The 10,830-nt window shown below is 58.7% G+C and overlaps 1 protein-coding gene across 1 annotated transcript in view; it reads right to left on the minus strand.

The window, feature by feature from the left end:
- ACADS (acyl-CoA dehydrogenase short chain) overlaps positions 1 to 10,830 on the minus strand; it is a 12,107-nt gene that overhangs the window by 974 nt on the left and 303 nt on the right. Inside the window, exons 2-9 of the mRNA XM_040619835.1 lie at positions 9,749 to 9,912; positions 2,189 to 2,338; positions 1,848 to 1,959; positions 1,232 to 1,383; positions 747 to 917; positions 539 to 676; positions 302 to 397; positions 44 to 100 (exon numbers count right to left, since the gene is read on the minus strand). Of these exons, the coding sequence (XP_040475769.1) occupies positions 44 to 100; positions 302 to 397; positions 539 to 676; positions 747 to 917; positions 1,232 to 1,383; positions 1,848 to 1,959; positions 2,189 to 2,338; positions 9,749 to 9,912 (1,040 nt within the window). The remainder of the gene's footprint in view (positions 1 to 43; positions 101 to 301; positions 398 to 538; positions 677 to 746; positions 918 to 1,231; positions 1,384 to 1,847; positions 1,960 to 2,188; positions 2,339 to 9,748; positions 9,913 to 10,830) is intronic.

Genomic DNA, 10,830 nt, shown 5'->3' on the forward strand with positions numbered 1-10,830 from the left:
CCCCGAGGCCCCCCGAGGCCCCCCGAGGCACCGGGATTCTCACCTGGTGGGTGACGGCAGTCGCAGCCTCCGATGCGGCCAGCTTGGCCATTGCCGCTTCCTAAGCACAGGGGATGGTGGGGTCAGGGACCTGACTTCGGGAGGAGCCGCCAGCACCGGGCCCTTCAGCGGGGCTGGTGCCGGGGAGCCTCCCTGCGGCAATAAACCCACAGGCCCAGCGAAGCGGCACCCCAGCCGGACTTCTCCCCGGGCACACCAAAGCTCCGGGCCGTGCCTCGGGAGACCCCTTCCCCACAGGCACCTTGGTGAAAGGCTTCTTATTATCCTTCAGCACGGCAGCACGCCAGGTCAGCAGCCGGGAGCTCTCCAGGGCCAGGGCCATGTCCGCCAACTTGAACTGCAACAACCCAGCCCCCAGCGGCAGTCGGTGGCTGCCCTCCCTCTGAGGGGGGGGGGGAGAGGAGGGCGAAGGCGGGAGCCAGAGAGGAAAGGCCACGCTGCCCTCCCTCCAGCATCCGGGCCAGGCTCCTCTTGTTACCTGGATGCTCTGGAGCTTGGTGAGGGGCACCCCAAAGGCCCTGCGGTTCTCAGCGTAGTTCACGGCACAATCGAGGGCGGCCTGGGCGATGCCCAGGGCCTGGGAGGCGATGCCAATGCGCCCCATGTCCAGGGTTTGCTGTGGGGAAGGCCCCGGTCAGCGGCTGGCCAGCTGGGCCCCAGGGCCCCCGCCCCACTGCCAGGCTCACCATGGCTATCTTGAAGCCCATCCCCGGCTCCCCCAGCAGGCTGTCCTTGGGGATGCGACAGTCCTCAAAGATGAGGTTGGCTGTGGATGAGGCCCGGATGCCCAGCTTGTCTTCCTTCTTCCCCAGCGTGAGCCCAGGCGTCGGCATGGGAACCAGGAAGGCACTGATGCCCTGTAAGGCCCAGAGGCAGGCAGCAATGTTCTCAGAGGCCCGCCGGTCGGCCACACCCCGTACTCCCGCGCGCCAGACACAAACCAGCCCCTTCCCACCACCTCCCTCACACCTCAGCCCGGGGCGCCCTCTGCTGGCCGCTCAGGGGAAGGTGCAGACTCCCACCTCAGGCCACCAGCTGGCCACAAAAGGGGCAGCCCCAAGCGGTGTGACAGCAGGAACAGCTCCACTGGGCCACAGGGGAATTTGGATCGAGAAGCTAAGAAATGTCTGCAGCCCAGAGGTCTCACCGACCCTCTCCCCGGGGTCCCCACCTTGTTCTGCAAGGATCTGTCTGTGCTGGCAAAGACCACGGCAGCGGAGGCCTCCCAGGAATTGGTGATCCAGGCCTTGGTGCCGTTCAGGACCCACGAGTCCCCCTCTGCTCGGGCAGTGGTGGAGGCGGCTCCCGCGTCGCTGCCATTCCCTGCCGCACACACAGATTCAGAATCCAAGGCTTCTGCCCCCAAAGGGCACTGCCACCAGTGAGCAGGGGACCCAGCCTCGCCCCAGCTCGAGCACAAAGACCTTCTGACCTGGCCTCCAAAGAATCAGGGTTCTGGCTCCCAAGAGGAAGCTCCTGGGCCACACCAGCTACCAGAGCTCTCAGAAATGAGTCCAAGAGGGCCGGGAGTGCCAGAGCGGGGCATCTGCACGCCGAAGGGACCCCAGAGCCAGGCGTCCCTCCCGGCTCAGCTGAGTTGACTGCACACTCCTTGGCCAATCCCAGGCGGCCAGAGCTCAGCCCCCATCGCCCACACCGAAGGCCTGTGCCCTCGTGTCTCCTGCCCAGCTCCTGCCTCTGCCCCAGCGGCAGCCCAGCTCCAACTCGAGTCTGTCACTCCAATTCTGCACAAGGGGACGGGGCCAACCACCATCCCACCGTGATACCTGGTTCACTGAGTGCAAAGCAGCCGATCTTGTCGCCACCGGTAAAAGGGGTGATCCACTGTTGCTTCTGCTCCTTGGAGCCGAACTTCAGGATAGGCCCCAAGTAGAGGGACTGTGGGGGTGGGGGTGGGGGGGGTGGTCAGAGGAGGCCTGCGGACCCCACTCCAAGACCCGTTCTCTCCAGGGCCCGACCTGAAAGAACCAAGCCCGGAGGAGGTCGGGGGCTGGGTGCCAAAGCCTGACCGTGCCCAGGACGCCGGGACACCTGGCCCGAGTGCCTAGCTGCCCACGGGAGCTTCCTTCCACCTGTGTGTCCCAGGGGCCCAGGAGTGGGGACTCACGTTGTTGACACTCATGATGACTCCTGTCGAGGCACAGCCCCGGCTGATCTCCTCCGTGGCGATGGCATAGGCCAGGTAATCAAGGCCAGCACCGCTGAACTCCTCAGGCACATCCATGGCCAGAAGCCCGAGCTCGCCCATCTTCTTCACCTGGCCACAAGGAAGGCTGTCTCGGCAAGGGCAGTGGGGGGCCAGTGCCCACCCTTCCCAACTCCAAACCTTCCTGCTCCTGAGCCAGTGCCTGCAGAAACTCGGGCCATGTGGCTCCATCCACCCACCCCATGATCCCCGAGTCCAGACGCTGAAGACCCAGACTCAGCTCGGGTCTGCATGACAGCACTGGGCATCCAAGCTGTTCTGCCCCCACACTCCACACTGGCTCACCTCTGTGTCTGCAGCCACAGCCAGCAAGCAGACAGAAGGCACAGGAAGGAGCAGGGTAAGGAGCGTAAGGAGCAGGATAGCACAATGCATACCGACCCTCTCTCAGCCCTACACACATACCCCTGCCTCCCCACCACAGGGCCTTTGCACGTGCTGTTTCCTGTCAGTAATGCCCTTTATCAACTAGTTTTTGTGGTCTCCTTCCCTTCAGATCTCAGCTCAAGCCTGACTTCTTGCAGCTGCTCTCTCCGTCTCCTAACCATGCGCTCTCCCAGAACCTGTGCCTTTCCAGTGCGGGGCTTATGCGGCTGGAAGTTCACACCTATTACTCTGCTGGTTTTGGTTAAGATCCTTCTCCCTAACCATGAGGGCCGAGACTGGTTTTTGCTCACTGCAATATTCCCAGTGCCCGTGAATGAGTGAATGACTGCTAAGAGCCTGGAGTTTCTGATTTAGAACAACAATAACAGTAACGGTCAACCAGCAAGTGCCTACTGTGTGCCCAACTCTGCTTCTGAGTCTCTCCAGACCTCAGACACACAGAGCAACCTGTTCGGGGCCAGAGCTTGCAAATAATGCAGCCAGAGTGCACCCCGGGCAGTGACTCTGGGGTCACAACCAGTTCAGCACAGCGCCCAGCTCCGCCCCTGCGACCTGGGACAGGCGAGCCTGCCTTCTGCGGGACCAACACAGACCACACAGAACCCACTGAGCTTTGAAAGGAAGCGACTAAAACTGACTGCCTGTGGGGCGCGGCAGGGGGCACCGCTGTTCACCGTGAGCCCTTTGGTGTCACCTGATTCCCGGAACCGTGTTCTTACACTATTTGGACTTAAAAGAAGCAAACATAAGAATGTTCACGATAGTTTCTCATTTTTCCGTAATCAGTATTACTTCCGTGATTGTCAGTGTTGCCCCCAGTCCGCAAATAGCACCTGCGTCACGGAACTGCTAAAGGACTGAGAAAAGACACAAAGCGCTGAGCCCAGTGCCTGGCGCAAGCGGGGCCATCGGTGAACGCGCTCACTGTCACGAAGTGGCCGACAAGTGGTCACCCAGAGCAGAGTGAACGGGACACGGGGCACTTCCATCATGATTTACGTGCCCCTCTATGAAATTCTTCCCAGACTCTGCCTTGAACTGATCCCATGGGAAACCCTCCTGTAAGCCTCCACGCTTGGGGTGGCCTTCCTCCCCACTCAGTGTCTCCCAAAAACACCTGGGGGGGGGAGGAGGGTCAGACACTTCTTGTCCGCCGGGTGGCACTGACCTGCCCAGCGCACAAGTGCTGATGGTGCCCTGCGGCCACAAGAGGGCAGATGCGGGTGCCTCTGCTGCTGAGAAAGATTGTGAGATGGGGGTTACCCTGGATCATCCAGGGGGACCCAATGTCATCTCAAGGGTCCTTACAAGGGGAAGAGGGAGACAAGGAGAACGAGAGGTGACAACGGAAGCAGAGGTCAGAGTGACCCGAATGCTGGCTGGAAGGACCGGGGTCACGGGCCAGTAGCGCCCCCGGCCTCCGCATGCTGGAAGGGGCAAGACACGGACCCTTCTCCAGAGCCGCCAGCACGCTGATTTCGGCCCAGCGAGACCCACTTTGGATTTCCAAAGTTTCCCAGAAACTGTCAGATAATAAGCTGGTGTCATTTTAAGCCACTAGTCTCTAGTCTGTGATTATTTGTCACAACAGTAAGAGGAAACTGACAGACACTGGCTCAGGTGGGATGCCTGGTGACTCAGCTGGTTAAGCGTCGGACTCTTGATTTCAGCTCAGGTCACGATCTCAGGGTCCTGAGATCGAGCCGCGCGTTGTGCCCCGGGCTCAGCACGGAGCCTGCTTAAGACTCTCCCCTCCCCACCCCCCACGACTGGTGCCTACCACTTTCACTCTCTCTCTTAAAAAAAAAAAAAAGGCGGGGGCGGGACTCAGAGGTACCCCAGATGTGTCATTTTGAGAATCCCTAAAAGACAGACATTCTGTGGTGACCACAGCTGCTGCCGGAGGGGGCGGGCCTGCTCAGAGACGCTGCAGCACTGCGGTGGGCAGGAAGCACCCCGGCTGGCGGGGAGTCAAAAGCAGAATGGTCTACACAGCACCGTCTCTCAGTCTACATGGGGGCTTGCAGGGCCCGGGGCCAGCACGAGCGGGCCTCAAAAAAGAAACCGTCAGACCCGCCCGTTAAGGCAGCCCACAAACCCAGGCCGGGGGAACACGGCCTTTCGTTAGGGAAGGCAGTGGAGGTTAGGAGCCTGGGCCACACTCCACCAGGGCCTGGAAGCACGCGGGCCTCCAGGACGCTTGCACAGGCCTCCACGGGCGCGTCAATGGAAGGCTCTCTCTGGCCTCCGGGCAAAACCGTCCCACGCCACCGGCGCCACCCAACCTCCTCGTCATCCCACAGCCCTTCAGGTACAAGCCCGGAATGAAGGACGGATTCGTCCCACACCCCACAACCCCACTTCACCCCAAGAAACAAAAAGGGAAGCGAAATCCCCAGGTGGGGTGTGGGCAGAGTGGGGAGGATCCGTCTTTCTTCTGCAGGAGGGGGAGCTCCCACAGAGGGCTGACCTCCGGGACACAAGACGTCAAGCCACGTCCAGGCTCCAAGGAAGCCAGGGCTCGGGGCACTCTCCCCTTGGCCGCCCCCCACCCCCAGCGGCTCTCCTGATCCTGCAGCGGGAGCTCACTGCACCTGACCAGTCACTCCCCTGGGGTCTCACCCAGGTCTGCTCTGCCCCCGCTACCTGCCACCAGGGTTTGCTTGAAAAGCCTCCAGCTCCAGCTCGCTCGAGGGCAGGGGCTCCCCCACCCCGGGGCCCAGGGCCTGGACGTATTCCGGCTCATCCAACTTCATGAGTGATGCCTGGCTCTGCTTTTCCCAACCTTTCTACTCAGAAAGCTCAGGGAATGCCTGGGGGGCTCAGTGGGTGAAGCATCTGCCTTCGGCTCAGGTTGTTATCTCAGGGTCCTGGGATCGAGCCCCACATCAGACTCCCTGCTCAGTGGGGAGCCTGCTTCTCCCTCTCCCTCTGCCCCTCCCCCTGCTCGCAGGCAACTGTGCTCTCTCTGTCAAATAAAAAAATAAATCTTTAAAAAAAAGTAAAGAAACAGGTCACCAGATCCCTGGCAAGATATTCCAGCAGTATCTGTAGTACGGCTGGCACGTTCTAGGGAAAACACAGAGGCAGAAGCAATGCCGGGAGGCGATGTACACTCGCCGAAGTGTGTCCAAGCCAACAGCCACGGGGAGAGCCAGCCCAGCGGCGCAGGGAGGAGACGACGCAGCACTGAAAAGGCAGCGAGACCGGGACAAGATGCAAAGCAGCAGAAACAGGACGAACGTGCGGGGTTCCCGTGGGGGAAGCGGTGCACAGCCCGTGCTAGAGAAACAGCACCGTGAGGTGCCTCTAGAGCTCAGGCCTTCGCACCGTCAGTGCGCCCCAAGTTTGCATAAGCTCAGCAGGCAAAACCGACTCCCTCCAGAGAATCCGCTCTCCTCACTTGCGGGAGATCGGCCGCTCATTCCAGGGGCAGAAGCCCTGTTCACCGCCACCACCGCCTCAAGCATCCACTGGTGGCCGGGGGGTGCTGGGTGCTGGGCCGGCCACGCAGGGTCACCTCGCCTCCCCGTCCCATCAGCAACCCGCTGTTGACTGTCGGGCACGTGTCGGGAGCCTGGGCCGTGTGGACAGGGCGGTGCGGGCGTGAACGGGAAGCTGACTGCCCGCGACAGCGCACGGCGACGTGCTCAGCACAGCCACGGAGCCGCGGTGAGGAACGGGACGGTCCTGGGACACACACGGATGAATTCGCTTGGGACAATGGCAGGTGGCATTGGGGACACATTTCCAGGGTGGAATTAACAGGACTCGGTGGGCAGGAGAAGAAAACGGGGTCTGGTTCTAGAGGTTTCTATGTGGCTAACTGGGTCGGGGAAGCACCATCATTGGAGAGAGGACGGGAGAAAGAAGAGCGGGTCTTGCACCTGGTCTAGTAAAGTTACTCAATAAACAGTCACTGAGGGAAAGAGAAGAGGCTCGGCTTTTTGTTTTGTTTCGTTTTTAAAGTAGTCCCCATGCCCAACATGGGGCTCGAACTCATGACCCTGAGATCAAGAGTCACACTATACTTGACTGAGCCATACGGTCACGGGGCTCAGTTTTACACAATAAACATACAGCCCCCGTGTGCTGGAAGGCTGATGAGTCCAAAACACCACTGAAACACCATTTTATTTCTTATTTCCCTTTACAACAAAATAACATTGTAAATTTTCCTATGTTTCCTTTCTTCCTTTTTTTGGGGGGGGCGGGTTTGAATACAGGAAAACTGAAGCTCAGTTTAGGTTCCCAAACCAGCCAAGCAAGCAGAAATTGGCACTATGGGGCGCCTGGGTGGCACAGCGGTTAAGCGTCTGCCTTCGGCTCAGGGCGTGATCCCGGCGTTCTGGGATCGAGCCCCACATCAGGCTCTTCCGCTATGAGCCTGCTTCTTCCTCTCCCACTCCCCCTGCTTGTGTTCCCTCTCTCGCTGGCTGTCTCTATCTCTGTTGAATAAATAAATAAAATCTTTAAAAAAAAAAAAAAGAAATTGGCACTAGCCTTCCACCTAATTCTTGGTCTGCCTCCTTTGTCCCCTTGACTCTTCCTCCATAAACCCAGTTTTTTTGGGGGGGGGGGCGGTGGACAAAATATTCTTCAGGAAAACATTAGAAATCACTAAGCACCTCGTATGGGCCAGGTGGGGGCCCAGGAGTCAGTTCGCGGCTCCTCCCATTCCACCTGTGTGCTGCTCAGCAAGAAACCGAACCTTGGACTTCAGATTCTCCATCTCAACACTGAAGATACTTGAAGTCCCTACCCCAGAGTGTTGCACTGAAGATGGAATATAGAAGCACCTGGAATACAGTAACCCCCCAGATGATCGCTATTCCTGTTCTCATCACCGTTTTATTGGGAAACAACAGGTGGTATTATTACTTTGAATTCGGCAACCTGCCGTATTATCTGTGCGTCTAGTTCCCCGATGACGCTGCCCGCGTGAGCCCCGGCTTCCCTTCTGCACCTGGGAGCTGAGCGCCACCCAGGGTGACAGGCCCAGGATAAAGGCACAAGTCCTGCAGGCTTCGATCTGCCGTGAAGGGAAGCGAACATGGATTAACCTCCGTATGCCGTCAGCCACCAAGACAAGCGGCCTGCCCGCGTGGGGTGGCGGTCAGATCAGAAGCTGCAGCTGGCCAGCTCGACATCCCCCGGCAATTCAGGCAGCTTCTCCTACGAAAAGGGGAAAGTACGAGCCGGACGCGGGGTAATTAATGGCATCAGCGACAGGAAAACACCTAGACAGACATAAACCCAAAGACAGATGCCATCACGACTCGGAGCTCCGGCCGTGTGTTCGGCGAGTCCTGACAGGCTACCCCACCCCCCAGCGGGAGGGAGGCTGATGCCCGTGGCCTCGTCCCTCCACACCTGCGTCTGCCACGACTCCAAGGGGTAGCTCACAAAGTCCCCAGCCCCAGGAAGCAAGGAGATTATAAAGCCAGAGGACTGGTTCAGAGGAGCTTGGGGAAAAAAATCTGTTTCTCCTGCCAGCTTTCCTGCCCAGAGCAAATCTATGTCTGTCATCTTAGTAAGAATTTGAGGGAATACAGGATTAGCACAGGAAAAGTCAATCAAGCCGTCTGTCTTTTGGTAGGAAAAGCCCCAACACACAGCCACGTCTCAGGCAACTGCTCTGGGGGCAGCACCTCGGAACTCTTCCTGCTTTTCCATGGCCTCTCTGCTTGTTCCCAGCCTCTGCTCACAAAGAGATGGGGCCTGGTCACGTCTCCATGAATGGCACTGAACGATGAAAGAAAGTGCCAGGTGGGGTCACTGAGAGCGGTACGTGTGGGGGCAGAGGGCAGAAGGGTAGTTTAAGCTCTTGAAGGGAATATTCCCAACTAGAAGAGGCCTTCCCTGTCCACTAGCCGGGCTTCTGGGCCAACTGAGTGGAGAGTGGATGGAGAAGAAGGTTCTGGAGCCAGCCAGGCTTGGGATATGAATTCTAGCGCACAGATCAGTAACCTTGGAAAATCACTTAACCCCTCTCTGCCTCAAATTTCTCAACTGTAATAAAAACGATCATAGTGCTGACAGCTCCCACTTCCCCAGGACCAGGAGGCACCAGAATTCGGCATCTGTTAGCTCACTTAATCCTGGCGAGCATTCTAGAACCCACATGGGATCAGATTTGCAGGTGAGGATGTCCTCAGGAATAGACAGGATGATGCGTGGTAGTAAGCGTTCCACCCAGAGTGTTACCCAACCAGCGTCGGTGCCTGGGGTGCCATCTGCCCACCTCACTCTGAGCTCCCCGCATGTCGCTACAGTCCGGGCACGGTGCCCAAGACACTGTGAACAGCGCAGGATTTTCTAAGCTGGAAACGTGGCCCCAGAGCCCAGGAGACATGAAATGGCAACCAGAAAACTCTGGAACTCCTTAGAGTGACAAACAGGCAGGGAGAAGATTTATTCTTCCATAAATTCTTTACTGAACAAATATCCATTGGGTATTTATACCACGTGCCACAGGGCTTGCCAGGCCCCAGGGACACAGCAGGAACATCTCAAACGGGAAACAACAGAGGCGCTGACGGCAAGGGAAAAACGCACGGGCACGGGAAGGAGCATGCTCCCTGGGATCTCAGCGCCTGGAAGAAGAGCTGGGCCTCGGCCCTCACTCTGCACCGCATTCGCTCTGTGACCTGGAGCATAATACTTAACTCCCCCCAGTCGAGTTGAGTTCACCAACTATCCAGCAGGGTGTATAATACTTGGACCCTCACCTCACAGGTTGATTGTGAGATGCAGACGGGCCGGCACACCTCAAGGGGCCTAGGACCAGGCCCAGCCCCCGGCAAGCATCCTGCAAGCGTGAACCGTGACTACCAGCACCATGCCCGGCCCACAGTAAGCGCGTCGCCCATCCACCATTATTACTGTCATTACGGAAGTTAAATCCGGGCCATGGGCCTCCTGCTGGATGAAGGAAACCTCCAGAGCATCTTCTGGGTTCCAGGACCTGGAGTCCGGGCCTGGAGTCTCAGTGCCTCTGGTTGTCACTGTCACTGCCAGGCCACCAGCAGCCGGCAGACCACAATCGGGGGCTACTGAGGTTGGAACTCTCACCTGGGCCGTGGGGAAGCAATGTTCCTTGTCCACCTGGGCTGCAATGGGCACCAGCTCCTTCTCAGCAAATTCCCGGCATGTCTGACGCAGCATCTGGTGTGTCTCAGGCAGCTGCACAGACTGGTAGATAGTATGTAACCGACGCCAGGCCCGAGGACGCAGAGCTGCCAGCAAGAACAGGTAGTGGTGGCGGTCCTGCTGCATGATCGTCATCATAATGGCCATCCAGTGACTCAGTGGGCCTCCCCCAGGGATGATTTTGCCGCGCCCCCCGCCCCCAATTCCCAGGAATTCTGGCAATGCCTGGAAACATTTCTGGTAGGTGCAACTGAAGGGTGGAATGCTATTACTATGGAGTGGGTAGAGGCCAGGGATACAGCCTAACACCCTACAATGTACGGCACAGACCCCACAACAAAATAGCATCGGCCCAGAATGTCAATGGCGAGGCTGTTGAGCAACCCACACCAACTGAATGCTTACTCCACTTGCTACACAACTATCCCACTCAATCTTCAGGACACCAATCGTACTAAGCCCACAGCTTTGCCACCTTAGGCAAGGAACCTCACGGAGCCTCCGGGCCTAGAAAAGGTGGCGGCCAGCAGTATTCAGCCCCGGCGGGCGGGGGTGGGAGGGTTAAAGAGATGCTGACCGCTGCTCTCAGCACAGGGCCTGGCAGGGACAGCCCTCCGTGGGGGTCCCCTTACTGTTGTCCTGCAGGCAAAGGAAGCCCTGGCCACATGTGTCACTGGCCCTGCTGCGGGAGGGAAATGAGCTGGGAAAGGTGCGGTATGAAATAATCAACAAGCCCTAACAGTTACTGAGCGCATTTGACAGGCGCTGTGCTGTTTTACACAGCCTGCGATCTGACCCCTGTAACAACTCCATGAGAATAGTGACATCGCTGGGACCATCTGACACACGGGCCAAACGAGGCGGACAAGGCCTCGCCCAAGGTCACAGACGCAGATCTGGGTTCAGTCCCAGGGCTGGCTCGGGAGGAGGGGCGCCCCCGGGCCTCCGCGGGCGGGGAACTGAGCCGGGGCGGGGCGGGGCGGGGGCCGGGGGGCGGGTCGCAG

This window comes from Ursus maritimus, unplaced genomic scaffold (assembly GCF_017311325.1).
Source record: "Ursus maritimus isolate PB19 unplaced genomic scaffold, ASM1731132v1 scaffold_33, whole genome shotgun sequence".
NCBI lineage: Eukaryota > Metazoa > Chordata > Mammalia > Carnivora > Ursidae > Ursus > Ursus maritimus.